This window comes from Chinchilla lanigera, unplaced genomic scaffold (assembly GCF_000276665.1).
Source record: "Chinchilla lanigera isolate Chin_1 unplaced genomic scaffold, ChiLan1.0 scaffold00012, whole genome shotgun sequence".
Taxonomy (NCBI): domain Eukaryota; kingdom Metazoa; phylum Chordata; class Mammalia; order Rodentia; family Chinchillidae; genus Chinchilla; species Chinchilla lanigera.
This window is the reverse complement of record NW_004955413.1, coordinates 24,828,117-24,850,176: the sequence shown is the minus strand read 5'-3', so window position 1 is coordinate 24,850,176 and position 22,060 is coordinate 24,828,117. Positions and strand designations below refer to the sequence as shown.

The following is a 22,060-nucleotide window of genomic DNA, read 5'->3' as shown; positions in this document are numbered from 1 at the left end:
GCAGAGTCCACCTGGTCGCCACAGCCACACACCAGCCCTGTCAGTGCCTCCACCTCTCTCCAGCCAGCCAGCGCCAGGCCCCCTGCATGCGCTCTGCACACCCTGGTGGAGGGTCTGCCTCTTGCTGTAGATGAGGACGCAGGGTCCCGGAAAGCTGCCAAGCTGTCCTGTGTCACGCAGCTTGTTATGGTTTGTGTCTAGATGTTTTTTCAGAGGCAGCTGAATCTAGACGGTGTGATTGAGTCACAGTGCAATGCTAGGAATAAGGGTGGGTGATTGCTGGATCAGTCCACTGACTGGACTGGCACCACCCTAAGCCTGGTAGACTCCCTACAATACAAGGGACAGAAAGAGGCTTGTCTTGCTCTTTTTGTCTTACTGCTTTTGTGGTCTGCTGCCATGAATGGTTGCCCCCGTCACGTGCCACCCTGCCTTGGAGCCAGCTGATTATGGACTGAAATCTCTACCAAGTGTGAGCTAAATAAACCTTTCCTCCCTTAACTTTGGGCATCGAATATTTTGTCTCAGCAATGAGAGAAAAGTACTGAAAACACAGGTCAAGCTGAGCAGCTGCGCAGGCACTCGAGCGCAGACCGGCCAGAGTCCCTGTGGTAGCTCCTCCACCTGGAGGGCCAGGCAGGGAACATGACGCTGTCAGCTTGGAACAAACTTTTATTGTGAGTGCTGGTCTGGTCAGTCCATGGCCGTGCGGCAGTGGTAACTAGAAACAGTTGAAAGGAGGGGAGAGGGGACCAGCAGTCGGGAGCAGAGGACAGGAAGGGGGCGGGGACGGGAAGGAGGCGAGGCTGAAGAAGGACCCAGCCAGCTGGGTGTCTGCCCTGGCTAGAGAAGGAAATCATGCCCACCAGTCACCCTAAAGGGAGGGCTGCGGGGCAGAGCCCGGTCCAGGACAGCCGAGGCCGCTGCCACTCTGGCCCGCACAGCCCACCCTACCCCGCCCCAGGTGCGGTGCTCCTCAGTGCTAAGTGCTCCGTGTCGGGCCTCGCCGCCCGCATCCTGCCACCCCCATCCCAGTCAGGCTCCAGACCAGGCCGGGGCCTGGACTGCTGTGCTCCTGCAGCGGCTGGGCTGGGCTGAGGTGGGCACGGAGGGGGCCCCAAGAAGGACCCCTCCCTACCAACTGGAGGTGCTAGGACACCCAGTTGCGAGCAGCCCAGATCCAGTCTAGTAATCCAGTGCCCTGAGGCCCAAGAAAAGGCCAACGTCCTAGCAGGAGGAGGTGGAAGGGGTGGCAAGCAACTGGCCTCGAGCTGGGCAGATGGGCAGCAAAGGCAATAGCCAGGGCCAGCCCAGGCAAACACAGGATTGTCTCCAGGGGAGGCCCAGCAGGTGCCCTGGCTCGGGGCACAGGGCCGCACCGGGGTGGGATGAGTCCTACAGCGCAGGCACGACTCCCTCACTCACAGATACTACTGAGGAGCTTTTGGCATCACCCGTTTGAGGGTTTAGGGGAAGAGGCGAGAGACAAGGGGAAGCCACTGTCTCCTCCCTGTTAACCTCCCAAGTCCTAGACTCGTTCCCTTGGGTTCCCCGCCCATCCAGACGGATCCCAGACGCCGGAGAAGCCAAGGCAGAGGGCCCTGCAGCGGTGGGAGAAGCAGTGAGAAGGGAGGTGGCCTTCAGCTCCTGATGTCCCCTACAGCCTCTGAGGGTGTCATCAAGACAGACACATGGACGGGCAGATGGACGGATGGGAAGGCCAGCCATGGAGGAGGGAAGGACAGGGCCCTGGCCGCCGCCACACTCCTAGGCCTCACACACACAGCACGCTGAACAGAGAGACAGAGGTATATAATAAAAAGAATAAAAACTAAGGGCCCAGATGTACAAAAGATGTGTGAGTGAGGAAGGAGGCGGGAGAGGGCAGGAGACAGTCAGTCCTCGCGAAGTCTGGCCACCTTCCTCATTTATAAATTACAGCCCCCCTGCAAAACGGGGGTGGAGCAACAGAGAGGCTCTGCTGTGGCCTGGGAGTGGGCAGGTGCGGGCAGCACTGCTCTGCCCAGCTGGTGAGTGGTGGCCAGAGTGAGGATCCCTGGGTGGCAGGCTGGGCTGGGGAAGCTTCAGCAGCCGCTGGCGGGAGTCACACAGGCCCCCTGGGACTTCACCTTGTGGCGCTGGCCCCCTCGTCGTCGGCCCCCACTGCTGGGCTTGGGCTGAAACACAGAAAGGAGAAGCTTGAGAAGCGCTGTCCCTCAGGACAGGGTAGGGCAGCAGGGGCCAGGCAGAGGGGAGGCAGCATGGCCTGTAGTCTGTGGGGTGACCGTGCCCACCATACCCCGTCTATGAAATAGAGCCTTCCTTGCAGGGCAGGGCAAGGGCATACACACGGACACATGCACACACACGCGCATGCACACACACACAGTAATGGTGCGGGGCCCTTCAGAGAAGCACAAAGTCACGAATGCATCAACAATTGCCACTGCTGCCTGGAAAGAACAAAAGTGACGGAACCAGAGGAAACAATATGCTCGGTGGCAGGTGATGCATGTCACTGCGACACACACATCCAGAAGCCTCTTTCTCCAAAGGGATCTGAGGAGGAAGAGACACTGCGGAGAGGTGCACAAGGGGCCACCCTTTGCCAGGCCAGGCCAGGCACAGTCCTGGGGAGTGGGCCACACTGCAACTGCCCAGACCGCCTCTCTGCATGCCAGGAGGGGCCGTGGCAGGACCTGTAAGGCAGTGTCTCTCAGCCCTGGACTCATACACACATGAGCCACTCTCAACACTATGTCTACTCTTACTGTGAAAGAGATACTTCGCATTTGCTATTCTACTTCATTTCATTACAACTAAATAGTAGACAGGACCAACTACACCGATGTGACATGGGCCACACCTCAGCAGGAGCAACACGCCCTCCCGCCCAGGGCCCCTGCTCACCTGGGGCTGCAGACCACTGGACACACTTGGCTGCCCGGCACCTAGAGATGAGGCTTCATCCCCAGGAGGGGCTGCCCCTGCTGCCACTGGCCCACCGGATGGCCCTGCTTCTTCCCGTTTGGATAGTGGGCCCTTTTTCGTTGACTGCATTTTAATCTGCTGGGGCTTGGAGTTCATCGGGGAGTTGTTAGTGGTCTGGAGCAGCTGTAGGAGCCAAGGAGGTGAGGGTGAGGCCAGAGCTGCAGAGCAATGGTGTCCACAGCCCACTCAGGTCCCATCCCCTTCTCTCGGGGAACTTCACTCTCTGGCCTGGCTGGTCCTATGCAGGGTGCATGGCAGGATGGCAGTGGCAGAGAGCAGGCAGGAGAAGTATGTGCACCCGTCTGAGTCTAAGACTGCAGAGCTTCAGGGCAGTCTCCTTCCTTCTCACCTCCCTTAGACAGATCCACCCCATTCCCATTCCCTGGCCCAGCACGGGCCTGCAGAGAACTCCCTGGACCTCTCTGCTGCCTCCCAGCCCATCTCCCAGGCTGTATACAACCTGCCCAACCTACTCTGGGCCGACTTGAACCTTAGGCCTTCCGCAGAGACCAAAAGAACAACTCATCATCTAAAAACACACGGAGTCCGTGAGAAATCTTAAAAAACTACCACCCAGGCTAGCCATGGTGGCACATGCCCCTAACCCCAGCACTATCGGGAGGCTGAGGCAGGAGGACTACCATGAATTCAAGGCCAGCTGGCATTACAGAGCAAGTTCAAGGCTAGCCTGAACTACAAAGCAAGACCCTGTCTCCAAAATGAAACAACAGGGGCTGGGACTTTAGCTCAGCAGCACAGCACCTGCCTGGCAAGTGCAAGATCATGAGTTCGATTCCCGGTACCAGAAAAAGAAAAAAAAAAAAATGAAACAACAAAAAAAGCTAGCACTCAGTAGAAACTGTCTTGGAATCTTCCCTTGGGGTTTAAATTCAGTCCCAAACATAGTAGGGAGGAGTCCCAGCCAAGTCCCAGAAAATGCAACAACGCATGCTGAGCTTCCCGCACATTCCCCACCAGTCCCTGATGCCGATTAGATCTCGGACACTTGGAAACTACATCTTCCTCATTCCCAGCAGGGGCCAAAGCCTCCACCAAATGCCCCACCCATGCCAGGGGCGAGGTCTGCAGAGGGCAAAGTGGGCTTCAGGACAGACACAGAGCTCAAGCTCCAGGGAATCCATACCCATGGCCTGTGCTGCCCAGCACTCACTCAACCAGACCCACTGTGCTGTAGGGACAGGAGCCAGAGCTGGCACCTTGGAGGGGGACCCTGACTAGGCCCAGAACACTCAGCCCCACTGTTCCCCAGGAGGAGATGCTGGGACCCAATCCCAGCTTCTTTCCTCCAAAGCCACTACCAAAGTCTAGGACAGGAGACCCAGGGACCCCCCCTGCAGCACGAAAGAAGATGGTACAGAAGCCACATCTCAGGAATGACCCAGCCCTGTCCAGGGAGGGTGCGGGGGAGAGAGACTTGCTAGGGTTCTCAGGAGGAGCTCAAGGTCACAGTTATCCTGCTGGACTGGCCCCTGGTACATCCCGGGGCAGGTGACATAGGTCCAGGCCATACCTTGGTGATGGTGCCAACAGCCTTGGTGCGGCCTTCTCGGAACACCAGCCGCTGGTCTATGTGTAGGTACTCTGGGGTCTTGATGAAGCGGAAGTGGACAGTGGCCTTGTCCCCAGTACGCAGACAGTCCTTGTCCATGCTCAGAATGGTGGCCGTCTGCCTGATACTCCCACAGTGCACTGCCAAGGGAGCAGGAGGTCAGGACAGGCTTGGGGCGCTCTGTGGCGTCAGGACAAGGGGACAGTGAGTAAAGGCATGAAATACGCTTGAGCTGCAGCGCGAGGGGCTCATTTCTGGAGTCAAAGCCCACAAGGAGCTGTAGGGGGCAACTAGAGGCCTGCGCTCAGCCTGAGCCTGCTCAGCATTCCCCTTCCTCCAGCTGCACCTGTGCGCCCACCCCACACCCTAGTTCTGGGGATTAGGGGGCGCTGTGTCTGCACGTGCGCCTCCGAACTGGATGGTAAGCCCTGTGTCATCTTTGTCCCAGCACCTCGGTCACACTGGTAGGCACACTGCAGCGCTCAGCTATGGTGTGCTGAGGCGTGAGGACAGGTCTGGGTCTTGGAGCCCTCAGGGACCACCTGCACACCAACTCAACACTGCAGCTCACAGCTCCGAGGGACAGGATGGGGATGTGGACCTGCTCTTGGCTGAAGCTGGATCACTTTTTGGTAGGAGCTGCGGGAGCGTGGCGCTGGGCTGTAAGTCCAGAAACACATACCCATGGCCTGGTAGCGTGGGCTAATCGTGGTAGGGTGGTGGAGGACAAGAATCTCGGCCTCAAATTCCCAGGATGCTTGGGGATTCAAACGAGGGGAAACCATCACCATGCCCTTCCGGATGGATGAGCGCTTGATCTGAAAAAAAGAGGAGACACACAGGCACAGTGATGCCTTCTGCTTTTGCCCCTGGTCCTGGAGAACCAAGACTCTTCCTAGGAACAGGGACCACCCACCTCAGCCCTGCCCTCGTCACCTTCTGGGGCAGCCCGAACAAGGCACGCTTGGCACTGCATGGGAAGCTACCTACTGCCACTGAGGCACAAAAAGTCTTCGAGCAGAACTGGCACTTCAGCTGCTGGGCCTTGAGGGATGGGCAAGGAGCCAAGACAAACAAGCATTCGGGTGGGGGGAATGGGGTGAGAGTGAGGTGACCACTGAGGGAACACAACGGGTCCCACTTTTCCTGGGTAATTTGGTTGTCAGGGAGGTAGATGACCCCAGAGCTAGCAGGGACCCCAAAGCCCAGGAGATAAGAGACTAAACAGGAGTCCTACGAAGCAGGGTCCTAAGTAGCAGGGCGCTGTGCCCAGCAGGGATAGTCCTGTCTGACCTCAGCGGGAGGCTCAGGAGGCTGTGTGTAGTGGGCAAGATCCAGGTCTCCTTACCCGTAAGAATGAGCTTGGTAACGCCACCCAGCAGAGCAGCCCCAAGAACCAGACAGGGCGAAAAGTGCCCAGCCAGAGCCGCACACGATGAAGCCCAGGGAGCTCTGGTGCCAACCACACTCACCTTCTTCAGTGCGAAGGAGGCCGTCTGGCCCCCACGCACCTCCTTGACGGGCATGCGCTTGCGATGAATGGACTTGACAGCGATGGACAGGAAGTTCCCCAAGGGGTCCGGGCCCAGCAGCAGCGTGTCATTCAGCTTGATCAGGCCCCGCAGTGTCGTCCCTGACACCACTGTCCCCACACCCTGCCGAGGAGAAGATGCCAGCCTAGTAAGTCCATCCTTACCACAGATGGGACCCTGATGCCCACCAGGCACCCACCCCGCTCAGTCCCACCCGAAGCTGCTCACTGGGACAGAGTAGGTGTCGTCGATCTGGAACTCAGCAGGCTCTTCCTCCCTGTAGCTGGTGCGGGGTGACAGGAGGTTGAGGAACATCTTCAGCAGATCTAGGTTCTCGCCTGTAACGTTAGAGATCTGGAATATTGGGCACATCCTAAGTGGAAGGGAAGAGAAGGAGGAAGGGAGAGAGGAGCTCAGGTGGCTGGCTCCTGCCCTAACCTGCCAGCAGCTCCTCCTGACACCCTAGCTTCTGCCCAGGCCAGCATCTCCCAGCCAGTCCTGCCCTGCGGCCTTCTCTTAGTGTCTTCCCGAAACCTGGCCCCTCCAGCCTCTTCCCCGACACTGCCCTCAGACCCACCTCTTCCTCCGGCGCACACGCTTTCCACCCCCACCGCCTCTCCATCACCAGGAGACAGCAGAATTCCTTCTCCCCACAGTCATGGCCCTTTGAACTCGGGCCTGTCCTCAGCCCCATATCCCAGCCTACCACACACTGTCCCTTCCCAAAAGCCACATGGTCCCATCCCACACATACATATGCTCACTCTGATCTCCGTCCTGAATTCCTTTCCTTTTATCCAACACCAACCCTTCTCATCCTCTACAGTTCATCTCAAATACCACCTCGTCCTCGAAACCCTTCCTGGCTGAGTCTTCTCAACCTCTTGGGGGCAGGTACTTCTGCCTGGTACCATGCTACATCCTACTTTCCATCAGCTATTTACGTGGCCTCTATCCTCTCATCAGAGTGAAGGAAACCCCCTGGGGTCAGGAATTACATATTCCCCATAACTGCTACAACAGTGCCTACACAGACACTCAGCAAAGTGCCTGAGCTGGCCTGCCAGGCTTTCTGAAACGTGCCCCCTCTGCTGGCCACCTGGTGGTACTAAGGACGGCCCAGGCTAGAGGCACCGCCAGAAGACTGGGCAACAGACCAAGGCCTCAGGCAGATGGCTGCCAATGAGGCCACAGCTCTGGGCAAAGCCTTTAACCAAGTTCAGCATTAACAAGGGTATCTCCAACCAAGACAGATCCCCTGAAGACTGCGCTCCATTCACTTCTGGATGATGAACAACATCTAGTAAATATTTATGGAAATGAAAAGATACATTCATGGGTAAGTGCCTAAACTGACCTGTGATTAGAAAGCTTTCAAGAAACAGTAACAAAATTAATTATGAAAATAGCTGTGTGCCGGGTGTGGTGGCGCACGCCTGTAATCTCAGCACTTGGGAGGCTGAGGCAGGAGGATCATTGCAAGTTTGAGGCCAGCCTGGGCTACAAAGTGAACTCAAGGCCAGCCTGAACTGCATAGTGAGACCCTGTCTCAAAAGGACAAAAAAAAAGAAAAAGAAAATGGCTGTGTAATCTGCCAGCCAGGCACAGTGCTAAGCGCCTTACATACATCGTTCAAATACTCACAAGTCAGTATTATTTCCATTTCACAGATGGGGACAATGAAGTCTCAGATGGGATCTCTACCTCAGAGGCTGCATCTCAGACTATGGGTGACTTGATATGGCCTCTGGCAATACTGCTGGCCTGGGGGACCTTGTACTAAGACAGAAACCTTCTATTTCCTCCAACTTCTGACTGGTAAGAAATTTCCGTGAGAACTATGCCTGGATGACAGCCATTCTAGGCCTATCATTGGCCACAGCCCGGAGGGCAAGGGCGCCTGCCTGGAAGCACATGCTGTCCACCCATTACCTCTCAGAGCTGAAGTTGGAGGCTGTAACAATCACATCATCTTTGTTCTGCACCAGGACAGGGATTTTTCGGCAGCCTGGAGACTTCAGCAGGCGCTGTAACAGCTTCAGAGTTTCTTAAAGGGCAAAATGGAACACAATTAGGCTGCACAGCCTTCTCTTTGGCCTGGCTTCCAGGGCGGACAGGCCTGCTCGTTACAGACGCAAGCAGAGGACAGACAGATGAACCAGTGTTAAATGCCACAATGCCGTGCTCGCTTTGGCAGCACATATACTAAAATGCCACAATACCTAGAAAAGCAAAAGGCAGGAGCAGTAATCTGGGTGGGTACGTGCTGCTGGAATAGGAGAGCACAAATGAGGCCTCCTTTCCAAGGCTGTGCATCTGAAAGCTGGCAGATTCCTCCAGAGTCTCCAGGAGACCCACATCCTGCAGACAGGTGATTCGGGGGTCCTTGGGAGGAGCCAATGTTCTTTCCAAAATGCTCTGCTTCTGGAGCGAATACCCCCTCTGACAAAAAGATCTCTTGAATGCTGAGAAGTCTGCAGAGGCACTTGTTATGACGCCTCCTAGCAAAACAATCTGCAACAGCAAAGAGGGCCATGAAGGCCTACTGCTGTGAGCCTGTGTGGACACTTGGCTAATAAAAGGTCATCAGTCATCTGCCCAAAGGCCTCTGTATATGTCCGGCTTGGATGGTACTAATGCCTGCCACCAGGGTGATCTGACAAGAGTTACCAAGTCAGGGAATCTCAACATACCATACTTGGGATCAGAAGGAACAAAGAATAGAGGAAACTTCTACGCTATGCTTAGGTCAAGAGCTAAACAGGGGCAGAAGAGGCATAAGATTCTGGGTTGAGAGAAATCCAGGCCAAGGTCTGAGCACAAGACAGGGAAACAAGATCCTGGGCCGAAGCCCTGGCAACTGATTGCCCTAGGGGACGAGGGAGGGTGCTGCCACTAGAGGCGGCACTTACCTTGCAGGATGTTGGCGGGACACATGTCAATCTTGGTGACCACCACAAAGACGGGTACATTGAGTGCCAATGCCAACCCCAGGTGCTCCTTGGTCATCCCCACGATACCAGCATTGCTGCCCACCTGCCCCAATACAGAAAGGGATTGTCAGGAAGGGGCAGAGGTACAGGCTGTTGTTAGGTGGACACGGGGCTCAAAGGCAGCTACCCACACCCACAAAAGCTGGGCTGGGCACAGACCACCTGGACCTACACTCAGCAATGTGGACCACAAAAGCATGAGGAGACTTGTAAACAAGACAGACGATAAAACCAGACAGTCCAGTCAAGCATGGAGGCGCATGCCTACATAGTAACTTCAAGGTCAGCCTGAATTACAAAGTGAGAGGCAGTCTCATAAACTCAAAAAGCAATCCCCCCCACAAAAACCCCCCAAAACAAAAAACCCCAACAACAATAAAAAGTCAGACAGTCTAGGGGAAAAATTTTACAGTCCTCAAAGTGGGTTAAGCTTAACATCCCTGGCCCCCAGTTTCCCCATCTGTAAAGGAGGGAGATAACAATCTATTTCACAGCCCCAATCAAAAATACCAACAGCATTCCTCATAGATCTAGAGAAAACAATCCTAACATTCATAGGGAACCAAAGAGACCCAGAATAGCAAAAGCAATCAGGGTAACAAAAGCAGAGCAGGAGGCATCACAATCCTAGATCTGAAGTTATATTACAAAGCTACCGTGATAAAAAGCATGGTACTGGCACAAAATCAGACACGTGGGCTGGGCATGGCAGCACAAGCCTGTCATCCCAGCACTTGGCAGGCTGAGGCAGGAGATTACTGTGCGTTTGAGACCACCTTGAGCTACCTAGTGAGTTAAAAGACCAGCCTGAACTACACAGAGACACCCTGTCTCAAAAAACAAAACAAAACAAAACAAAACAATCAGACATGTGGGTCAATGGAACAGAATACAGGAAGGAGAAACAACTCCAGGTATGGGCCGGGCATGGTGGCACATGCCTATAATCCCAGCACTCGGGAGGCTGAGGCAGGCGGATCGTTGTGAGTTCGAGACCAGCCTGGGCCACAAAGTGAGCTCAAGGCCAAGCTAAGCTGCAAAGTGAGACCCCGTCTCAAAAAGACAAAAACAAAAAAACAAAAAAAAAAACTCCAGGTATGTTCAGCCATTTGATCTTTGACAAAGGGGCCAAAAATATACACTAGAGTGTCTTCCTCTTTAATAAAGAGCACAGGAAAACTGGATATCCACATGTAGAAAACTGAGTCTAGACCCTTATGTCTCACTATGTAGTAAATTATAATTAAAAGTGGATCAAAGAGCTAAATGTTAAAACAGAAACAATCTGCTGAAAGATAAAACAGGGAAGACTCTTGAAGGTGTAAGTGTAGGGAAGGACTTTCTGAACACAATCCCACTCGTACAAGAAATAATACTGAGAATAAACAAATGGGATCATATCAAATTACAAAGCTTCTACATAGCAAAACAACCAACAGAGTGAAGAGACAACCCACAGAATAGGAAAAAATACCTGCCTGCTATTCCTTGGACACGTGGACTGGGCATGGCAGCCTGGACACGTGGACTGGGCATGGCAGCTTAGCTTGGCCTTGAGCTCACTTTGTGGCCCAGGCTGGTCTCGAACTCACAACGATCCGCCTGCCTCAGCCTCCCGAGTGCTGGGATTATAGGCATGTGCCACCATGCCCGGCCCATACCTGGAGTTGTTTCTCCTTCCTGTATTCTGTTCCATTGACCCACATGTCTGATTTGTTTTGGACAGAGGACTAAAATCTAGAATATACAAAGAACTCAAAAAAATTACACCTCCCACCAAAATAAAAGACCAAAAATTAAACCTCCTACCAATTTGAGAAAGATTGCTCAAAAAAATGGGCAACCAAAATGAAGACACTTCTCCAAAGAAGTACAAATGCCCATAAATACATGAAGAAATGTGCAACACCACTTGCCATTAGAGAAATGAAAATCAAAAGCACGCTGAGATTCTATCTCAGTCCAGAACAAACAGCCATCATCAAGAAATCAAGTAATCACAAATGCTGGCGATGCTGCAGGGAAAAAAGAACGCTTCCACACTGCTGGTGGGAATGTAAACTAGTAAAACCACTATGGAAACCAGAGTGGGGACTCCTAAAAAACTAAAGTAGGCATTCCATTTGACCAAGCTAGTCCCTTTAGGTATCTTCCCAAATGAGTTAAAAGTCGTAATATTGCAGGGATGCATCTACGTTTGTAACAGTAAAATTTATAAGAGGTAAATCTTAGAAATGACCTATATAGCCATCAATAGATAAATGCATAAGGAGAATGTATTTATATAAAATGGAGTACTACTTTGCCCTAAAAAGATAAGCAAGAGGCATCTGTAGATAAATGGATACACCGAGCCATAATATTACACAAAAATCAGACATACAAGCTTAAATATCACATGGTTCCTAGGAGAAACCCAAACTATAAATAAAGAGCAAAATAAAAGATAGATAATACAAAGTAGGAATATATTTCTCAAATGTTAATCCCAGCACTTGGGACTGAGGCAGGAGGACTGCCGTGTATTTGAGACCAGCCTGGGGTACATACATGAGTTCAGGCCAGCCTGAACTTCACAGTGAGACCCTGTCTCAAAAAAACAAAAACCAAAACAAATCAAATGGTAAAGGGAACAAAAGATGGAGGGGGAGGAGATGTAAAGAGAAGGGAAAAAAGAATTGAGGAGAAAAAAATGGCAACAGACCTTTTGAAAATGGGAGGGAGGACCAAGAATTGGAGGAAGCATGTACCAGCTCCTCACAATAGATGTAATCTTTATGTACTGCAAACATGTAATAAAATAAATAATCTCTACCTTAGAGGGTCACCAGACGCTTAGCTGTCGTAAAATACATGAAAATTCCAGCACACAACCAGCATGAACCAGGTATTCTGCAAGCACAGCTGTTACTGTTACTACTCCTGGCAACCTTTGTATCACCATGAAGCCCCTTTAAAAAATTATACGGGATACAAAAAGAAACTTTGTTTTTCTTTTTGGTACTGGGGATTGAATCCAGGGCCTTCACAAAGAGTTTGGTTTTTCTTTTTTAGACAGCTTCACTAGTCACTAAATTGCCCATATTGGGCTTGGGCTTGAACTTGCAATCCTCTTGCCTCAGCTTCCCCGAGTGCGGGGATGACTATGCCTGCCTGAAATGTTTACCTTCTAACAAGGGTTATGTATGTATGCGGATATGTTTGAGACAGGGTCTCTCTCTGCAGTACAGGCTGGCCTTGAACTCTCAGCAGTCCTCCTGTCCCAGTCTCCCGAGTGCTAGGATTAATGCAATGTGTCACCATGTCCAGCAAGGGTTAATCTTTAAAATATGTTTTTTGTTTGTTTGTTTGTTTTGGTACAGGGTATCGAACTCATGAGGAAAAAAAACCAAAAAACAAAAACAGTGAAGTGGGGCTGGGGATGTGGCTTGGTGGTAGAGCTCTTGCTTTGTATGCACAAAGCCCTGGGTTCAATCCCTAGCACCACAAAAATAAATAAATAAAATAAAATAAATTCATCAGTGTAGCATCATATTTAAAAAAAACAAAACAAAACAGTGAAGTGGACACAGTATGCTACCATAAGAAGAGGTAAGCAGGGCTTCAAATATAGCTCAGTGGTAAGAATCCTGTCTAGCATGTGCAAGGTCCTAGGTTCAATCTCCAGTACCAAAAAAAAGCAAATGCTGCTGAATGATTAGTTGAAAAAGCAGTTATAGGGGACTGGGTATTTAGCTCAGTGGCACAGCGCCTGCCTGGCAAGCGTGAGGTTGTGAATTTGATTCCTGGTATGGGGGGGGCGGGGGGAGAGAGCAAAAGCAGTTGTAAAAAAAAAAAAGAAAAAAAAAGCAGTTATAATATAAGACATTTGGGGACTATCTGAGACAATACATAGATTAAACCTTGGAGGACACTCAGGAACTATCATTCTTCATTTTTGTGATTGTAGTAATGGGAGATAGTCCTCACTTTTAGGAGTTGTGTGCTGAATTTTTTTATGCAAAGAGTTACAATGTTTACAATGCATTTGCAAAGGATTCAGTCAAAAAAGGAACACAAGCACACATACACCCACTGTGTTAATTACTGTTGAATCCAAATGGCAGTGGGTTTATGACATTCATTACGCCATTTTTTCCATTTTTCTGCATGTTTGAAAGTAGAGAGAGACAATACACACTTTTACTGGTATAGTACAAGTATCAGGGGCACACATACAAGAAACTACAGGGCTGGGGATATAGCTCAGCGGCACTAGCGCCTGCCTGGCAAGCACAGTGTCCTAAGTTCAATTCCTGTGTACCAAAAAAACAGAAAAAAGAAACTGTAAATACTGGCTGTGTCTGGCAAGAAACTAGAAACAGGCTTTTCACTACAAGCCCTCTGGTGCCTTTTATTTTTATATCACGTGAACATGTTACTTACTACAGTAAGATTAAGTCAGAAGAGAACTTGCTGTATCATCCCAGGGCATGGTCACGCTGCAAGCAGCTCGCTTGTGTAATACCAAAGCTCGCAGGGTGTCGCTCCCCACCGCCACTGTTGCTGCTCCTGCTGCTGCTGTACCCGTCCCCTCCCTCACCAGGACACTCATCTGCCCACATGCAGTTCTCTTCCTAACTCTTCCCCGCCAGGCCATCCAACTCACATTGGCTTTTGTTTTTCCAAAGCTGCATAAGAGAGTGCTCTATTGCTCTGTTTGGTATATATTTTAAAAAAAACCAAAAAACCTTTTCCTGGAAATTGACTGCCACGGAATAAAATATTTCATCTGATGTTTGGGTCGTGGTCTATAAATGAGACGTGAACATTGTGTCTGGGGTGAAGATAATTCTATTCATTGGTCTTATTTACTTTAGCTCAGTTAGAAAAATATTTTTATTTTATAAAGAACTAGAAGAGAGTTTTATATCATAATTTTTCACATTACATTAAAAATTTATTAGTACATGTTCACAGTACATAATTACATTTACTGTGGGGAGCTGGTACACATGCACAATACACCTTGATTTTTTTTCCATCCCCCACCACTCTCCGCCCTCCCTGCCTCCTCCAACTCTTGGCCCCCTCGCCATTTGCAAAAACTCTATTTCCACCACCATTTTCTTTTCCCGTCAATCTCTTTCCCTCCCACCTCCCCTCCATCTCTTGTTCCCCCAACTATTTGAAAAAGATCTCCTATTTATCTATCTTCTACTATACTCTCCCTCCCTCTTTCTCTCTCTCTCTCTCTATATATAAATATATATACTTTAAGTTTCTCATATGAGAGAAACCATGCAGTGTTTAAGCTTGTGTGTCTGATTTACTTCATGTAGTAGTATGTTCTCAAATTGTACCCATTCCCCCTTGAACGCCTCAAGTTAATCTTTCCTGATGGGAGAGTGAGTAGTGCTCCATTGTTTATAAATGCTACCTTTTCTTTATCTATTCATTTGTTAGTGGGCATATAGGCTGTTCCCAAGATTTAGCTATTATGAATTGTGCTGCTATAAACATGGGTGTACATGTATCACTACAACATGATAACTTTTAACTCTTTGGGGAAGACACCGAGAAAAGACATAGTTGGGTTAAATGGATTCTATTTTTAGTTTTTTGAGGAATCTCTCCTCTGATTTCTATAGTGGGGGCACTAGTTTACATCCTCACTAACAATGTAGAAGAGTTCCTTTTCCCCTACCTTCTCACCAGCATTTGTACAATTAATACATGTTAATTCCAACAAAAAGAAAACCACTTATTTTACTTCTGGTGCTTGAAGAAGCTGGGGCCTCATGCATACTTCACCCTTGAGCTACAACCCAAATCCTAATACTTTTTGTTTTGTGGGTTAGGAGAGTGAACCCAATGGGTGCTGAGCTACATACATCCCCAGTCCTTTTTTACATTTTATTTTGAGACGGGGTTTTGCTAAGTTGTCAAGGGTGGCCTTGAACTTGCATCCTCCTGCCTCATCTTCCTAAGCAGCTGGGATTACTGACTCCTAACATTGGCTCCCAATACTTACTTTAAAGAGGCTTCTATAACCTTCTTAAGAGCAACTGCCCACATAAACCCTACAGATGGACTGGGTCTCACTCCTGCACAGCAGCTCTCCTTCCTCAGTGTAGAGAGCTAGTGATGGCTCTTCACAATGTTCAAAGAAACAGGAGGAGAAACCACGCCGAGAGCCCGAGAGCTGCAGGCAGAGAGTGAGCGCATTCGCACCACACATTCTGTCTCCCTCTCCTGCTCTCAGGCGGGAGCTGGCCTGAGCACTCCTGTTCGTGGGGCCACTTGAGCCAGTCTGCTAGGAACAGACGCTTGTGTTCACCACTTTTTAGCAGGAGCAGCTGAGGTACAGGGAATGGGGAAGGGCTCTGAGAAGGACCTGCCAAAGGTGAATGTGCTGCAGTGTGCCCTTCTTCTTTCACCTTGCCCTCCCCTCCCTCCCTGAGAAGGGGGAAGCTGTGTACACGTGGGGACCTCACCATTCCCACTCTGTCCAGGGAGGAAGCTCAGCAGGACACATCCGAGCACTGCAGCAGGAAACAAGCAGAGCCCTCTGTTCCCTCTCCTTTGCAGTCAATCTAATGATAAGCTGCTCAGAAATTGAGCAGCTGTAAGCTCTGTAAGCTCTCTGGGAGCCCCAGGATGGTCTGGTTCTGCTGTGCCATCAGGTAAGCATGGTGCCAGGCACACACAGGAGACACCCAATAGCAGCCTGTGCTGCAGCCGACACTGCCCCCTTCCAGGCTCTGAAGATGCCACCTCTCGGGCCTTCTGACTGATGCCCGCGCCTCCTAACATGAGGTGCTCCCCTCCATGTCTTCCCCAAGCCTCCCCACCTCCAAGTTCCCCACTGCTCTGGAGAAACATTTCTGAAGCAGTAAGTCAATCATAATCCGAGGACAGACTTTCCTCTATGCCTCCCTGAAAAATAAGAAAAGAAGTCTGCAAATGACACTTTGGTTTTACCAAGACAACCCCTTCCTGGCCCAGCACAGGGGAGAAAGAGATCAAGTTCATCCCTGAGAAGGCCATAGTGCTCAGAGGACTGGGCACTGAGATACCAAACTTGCCATCCTCACCTAGTGTTGAGCTCCAAAGCAAGAGGCCTCAGTTGCAGACCAGTCCTGGACCCCTACATATATGATGCCCCTCCCCAGGATCACCCCACACTTACCATCAGCATGCAGAAGTCAGGTAGGTGGCCGGTCATGCCAAAGACAGTGGTCTTCAGGTACTTCTCATGGCCAGCCAGGTCAATGAAAGTAATCACCTTGGTGGACTTCTCACAGATCTTCGTCCACTCCAGGCTGCCACCATGGCTGTCAGGCTTGTTTACCACATTGCCTTCACTGTCGAAGCCCAGAATGTCATTGCCCACGCTGCTGGTACGACCAGATTCAATCTCATGTTTATGGCGGAACAGCTTCTGGCGGGCAAAGCCACGGCCATTGTCCAGCTCCCCATGTGTCAAGACTCCCAGAAGCGTGCTTTTGCCGGCATCCACATTGCCCACAACCGCTACCCTGTGTGACATGGACCCATACATCAGTGTGAGGTTAGTGTTGAAGAGACAACTTGGAGTCCAGAAACTGGACCTCTGAATCCAGGCTCACCCTTCCAACCTCAGCTCACCACTCCTCCTGCTCTTCCATAAGCTCCTGGGAATGTCCCTAGCGCCACATCCAGGGAAGCAACCCAGTGGTCCTGGGCTCCCTCAACACCTAACTCCCCCTGGCCCCGGGCTTTGGGCCTCAAAGGCGGATGGGAGCAAATGCAACCCACAGCGTGGCCACAGAACACATGGCTGGGCTCTCCCACCCTTCCCAGATGCAACTATTGAGGGGCATGAAGTGCAGATGGAACAGAGCTGTCATGACCCTGGGCATACTGTCCCCATCTCAGTAAGGGAAAAGAAAGGAAGGGGGTGGGGCTGACACACCAAGTGTCACAGTTTCTACCACAGGTGTCTATGAAGCTGTAGCCCCCAAGGTCACGCATCAGGGACGCTTGAACAGTTCTGAGGCCTCCTCACCTGACCTCCAGGAAGTCATTGTCTCCTACTCGTTTCCGGACCAGGTAATCACGCACACGGCCACCGGCTTCTTGGCGCTCCCTCAGGAGGATGACGTCAGCCTCTATCTGTTCAGCCATGCTCTTCACTGTGGCATAGGAGGCCTCCATGTCAGCTTCACTCAGCCCGTACTCAGTCCCATCTGGTGACAAGAGCCCACACATCAGCGGGAGAGAGGGTCCTGACCAACCGGCCTGCCAACATGCCAGCCAGTCCCGCTCATCTAAAAGGCCCTACCTAGGTGCTAGAGAAGAACACATACTCTCCCCTGACAGTCAGGGTAAGATAGTGCCAGCGCCTCCCACCAAGCAGGGCACTGGGCAGTTCATTCAACAACTTTCTTGGGGTGCATGCCAAGTCTCAGGCTGGAAGCTAGGCATATCGGTACCCTGAACAAGCTCACAGCCCTGAGGGAGGGTCAGGCAAGAAATTAATTAACTGCAATACAGCTCCAGGGCTGTGCTGCAGACCTAGATGGAGAGAAGATAAGGCACAGCCCGGGGAAATGAAGGAGTTTTGCGGGGGCTGACCCAGGCTGGTTGAAAAATGAGCCCACAAGAAAGAAGGAAGGACATCCGCCAGGGGAGCAGAGCATGAAGCATGGCAAATGATGGCACATCAAGGAACCGGGATATGGCATTGGGGAGCAGGACAGAGCACATGGAGTGGAAGGAAAGCACACAAGAGACGGAAGCCGGCATGGCGGATGGACATCAGACAGAGCAAGACTACTTTACTACTAGGCTGTGGAAGTCTGGGGTCATGGACTGGAGTAGCATGAGATCGAGGTGGACTAGAAAGGCCTCCCGGGGAGCAAGCAAGAGGCCAGAAGGGGGAAGCCAGGGAGGAAGTGAGTCTAATAGTCTAGGCAAGTGATGAGCACAAGATAAAGAAGGGAGTGGGGAGCATCTTAGGATTATTTTAGAGAGACACTTTGAACTGAGCCGGCTCGGGTGAAATGTCCGGCAAGTCGCTAGAAAAAGGAGTCTGAGCCCAGGATGAGGGAAGGCGGACAGAGGACAGGCTGAGCTGCCTCTGGTTACTGAGCACCTGGACAGTGCTCCCTCGGCCCTTCCCAGGCTCCTCCCTGGCACTCCCTCCAGCAAGGCGCCTCTCCTCTTTACCACTCTCCACCGCCAGGCACACGCTATTTCCTCTCCTCCCTACAAACCGAGTAAAAGAAACCACACCCTCTTCCCCTGCCCATTCACCTCCTTGGTTCTTCCTTTGACCACCGAACATCTCAAAAGAGCAGCTGATCCTTATTATTGACTGTCCACCCCAATTGCTCTGAAACGACCACTCCTGAAGAAACCACAGTTTTCAGATGTCACCAGTGACTTCCCAGCTCCTCTGTCTCATGCCCTTTTCTCCTCCCCTACAGCAGTCCCGACCAATGGGCCTTCTCTCTTTCTCCTAAACCTTCCTCTAGTCAGATACCACAGCACATTCTGTAATCCCACATACATAGGAAACAGGAAGATCCCGAGTTTGAGCACAACCTGGGCAACGCAGCAAGACTCTATCTCAAAAAAAACAGAAAGAAAATAAATAAATGCTCTATTTAGCTATTCTGTAGCTTCAGCTGTCATTTTGCTTTGTTTGTTCATTTGTTTTGAGACAGTGTCTCACTATTCCAGGCTGGCCTCAAACTTGCTGCTTCCCTTGTCTCAGCTTGCTGTGCGCTGGGACTACAGGTGTACATCACCACACTCTGCTTCAATTGTCATTTTTGTTTTTTTGTTGTTTTCGTCTTTTTGAGACAGGGTCTCGCTATGCAGTTCAGGCTGGCCTTGAGCTCACTTTGTAGCCCTGGCTAGTCTTGAACTAGCAATAATCCTCCTGCCTCAGCCTCCCGAGTGCTGGGATTACAGGCATGCGCCGCCACACTCAGCTCTCAATTGTCATTTTGGAAACTACAAAAGCATTCACTTCTAGCACCATCCTCTTCCATGAGCTCCACCCTGAATATCTAAGGGCTGGAAGGTAACTCCTGAAGTCTGCTATCCAAACTCAATCACCAGCATAAAATGACTAACATCAGTAAAGCACTGGCGTCCTCACTATCCCCCAGGGGGAGAGGCATTACTGTTCCTTTTGAATGGTGGGGTAAATAGAAGCCAGAGGAAAGCAAAGGGGCCATGCAAGCCATGTCTTCCAGTGCCAAACCTAGAGCCTTTGCTACCTGCCAGGATCCCTCTTACTGCCTGACCAGCTCCTCCTACCACCTTCGCTGTTCTAATAATCGTACTACTAGCCTTCCAGTCACCCACGCTTAACACTCATCAGTCCAGTCCTGCTGATTCAGCTCTTCAGCTTTCCTCTTTCTCTACTGTCTACTCACTGCCCACAGAGTGACACAGGTCCTTATTCCATCCGAATCAACACTGTAAACTGAACTGGTCTTTACAAATTCAGCCTCTGTTCCTTCCATCCATCCTACATGACCCACATGCTTAAGCTCCTAAATAAACACAGCTCTGATGTGGTCACTTCCACATCAAAACTTCTGAATGGTTTTCCAGACCCAGCCGCAATTCTAGCCTCTCATAAGGGCCCCCCCCAAAATGAGGCTGAAGGGACCTCCTTTTCAATCTCCCTCTGTTAGCTCTGCCCCAGTGCAAGTGGCCCTATCCCCCAGCCTTGGGTTCCTGGCATGATTCCAGTTCCACATCCCAGGCACCCTATCCCAGTGTCCCTCCTTCTGGAAAGATCCTACCACTCTGCTCAGAGGCCACATAAACCTTTGCCTCCCTTCGAGCATTTGCCAAGTACTGCTCCAGGCAACAGTGTTCTGGACCATGCCCTTCCCTCACACAGGAGCATCTTGAGGGTGGGGACCATATTGCAACCATTTCTTGATGCCCCACACTGGAAGGCTTTCCTATGTTATGCCCTCAAATGTCTGTAAAATGTAAAACAAATTAGCCAAGAGGGAGTGGCTGGGCTGAGAGATTTCTAAATGCACAGCCAAATGCACTCTGAACACCTCCTAGGTTAGAGAAGGGCTGAGGAAAGTGTTTCTAAGGGGACCCTCGGGGCGCTGCCATTCTCATCACACCCTCAATTCTACCCATCCTCCCCTGCCTCCCTCTGTACAGCAAAAAGCAGTGCCTTCCGGTCCTGCTCCACACCAGAGGCCATCGCCAGTGTCACCTTGTCCACTTGGGCTCTCAGTGGGTCACATCACTCTTCTCCATCATGCATCGAATTCCTCATTCTAAGAATGGAGACAAAGGCCAAGAAGAAAACCACAGCGCTCCAATTACTGAAGGCCTATCATCAGCCACGTCTGGCCCGAATCACATTTCTGTCCTGCCAGCTCATTTACCTTTCCTATAAGCATTCTTCTGCTCAACGTGCTGCAAAGGCTACCCACATTTTGGGGATAAAAATCTAACCTCTTTAGCACAACATTCAAGGACCCTCCAGATGGGGCTCAGTCTCCCCTCCTGCCAGTCCCACCTGCCCCAATTTCTCTGGCCAGCTCGGTCCCCCAGTTTCCACTGTCTCCATGCCTCTGTGCACATGGCTTTCTCTGCCTGCTGGCCACTGACTCCACTCATCATGAAAACTTCTGCTCATCTCTTAGGATCAACCCCAGGGGCAGCTCCTCCGAGTAGCCTCTCCTCCTTACAGGCTTAAGCCCCGTCCTAGGAGCTAGCACTTTCAGTACAGCACCTGGCTCTTCTTAGAAAGTCATGACTTAGTATTTGACAAATGAATAAGGTTCTTTCTTTAAAAATCTCATGATAAAGAAACTACAACCTGGGATCCTAAAGAAATTATTATGGTAACTACTAATATTCACGAACATTTGTATGCCATTTATATGCAATTACCTTGAATTCTTACCACTTAATCTTCACTACTGGACCATGGACTAGGTTCTATTATCAGCCACATTTTCAGACAAGTAAAAAGCCATCAGTAAACAGAACAGCCAGCCTCCAGACCCTCACCTACTAGGTCCTAAAACTGTGCCTCCCTCTGAAATGCCCACCTTAAATTAAAAACACATACATCAAGAACACATTCCTCTGTAATGCTCACAATTTTTTTTTTTCTATTTTAGTTTTTTTTCCGGTACTGGGAATTGAACTCATGACCTCGCACTTGCTAGGCAGGCGCTGTGCTGCTGAGTTAAATCCCCAGCCCCTATTCACAATTTTTTAATGTCTAATTTATCCATTCAAATTTCTCTGAGGTCGGGGGGGAGGTATCATTACCCCCATTTTACAGAAGGGCATGATAAACAGAGGTGACATATCAAGGCCACACAGAACATCAATGATGAACCCATCCTCCAGGGGCTGGCATCTGGTTGGGTCCTCTGTCTGATGCTTAACTTGTTTAACTAGTTCTGTCTCTAAAGAATTCCAGCAGGAAGAAGTCATTGTGAATCTAACAGCATCCAACTGGTAGATGCGAGGAAAATGCTCGGGTGTGTAGGAGATGAGCTCATGAGTGTCTGACATCTTACACCTTGCCACAGAAGGGTTAATTAGTTGTGAGTTGCCAAGGCATGGAAAAACGCAGAGTCCACATTAAAGGACAAGAGGAAAGAGCAGTTGTAAGAATCTGGGTTGCCAGGCGTGGTGGCGCACGCCTATAATCCAAGCACTGGGGAGGCTGAGGCAGCAGGATCATTGCGAGTTTCAAGACCAGTGTGGACTACAAAGTGAGCTCAAGGCCAGACTGAACTGCAGAGTGAGACCCTGTCTCAAAGAGACAAAAAAAAAAAAAAAAAAATAGCCATCACTGTTGGCACCATACCAGCCAAACCAAGTTTCCATTCACCATCTCTCAGCTCTCTCCAAAGAGATATCCAACAAACTCTCCAACATTCAAGACCAAATTAACTACATAATGACAGTGCCTCCAAAATTACAGGGTGGTGCCAGGT

General features: G+C 50.5%; 1 protein-coding gene across 1 annotated transcript in view; it reads right to left on the bottom strand.

Moving 5' to 3' along the window:
• Positions 1 to 654: 654 nt before the first annotated feature.
• Gtpbp1 (GTP binding protein 1) overlaps positions 655 to 22,060 on the bottom strand; it is a 26,410-nt gene continuing 5,004 nt past the window's right edge. Inside the window, exons 3-12 of the mRNA XM_005379270.2 lie at positions 17,116 to 17,296; positions 16,258 to 16,606; positions 9,006 to 9,129; positions 8,026 to 8,140; positions 6,322 to 6,466; positions 6,034 to 6,216; positions 5,244 to 5,379; positions 4,523 to 4,701; positions 2,911 to 3,114; positions 655 to 2,177 (exon numbers count right to left, since the gene is read on the bottom strand). Coding sequence (XP_005379327.1) covers positions 2,085 to 2,177; positions 2,911 to 3,114; positions 4,523 to 4,701; positions 5,244 to 5,379; positions 6,034 to 6,216; positions 6,322 to 6,466; positions 8,026 to 8,140; positions 9,006 to 9,129; positions 16,258 to 16,606; positions 17,116 to 17,296 — 1,709 coding nt within the window. The 3' untranslated portion in view covers positions 655 to 2,084. The remainder of the gene's footprint in view (positions 2,178 to 2,910; positions 3,115 to 4,522; positions 4,702 to 5,243; positions 5,380 to 6,033; positions 6,217 to 6,321; positions 6,467 to 8,025; positions 8,141 to 9,005; positions 9,130 to 16,257; positions 16,607 to 17,115; positions 17,297 to 22,060) is intronic.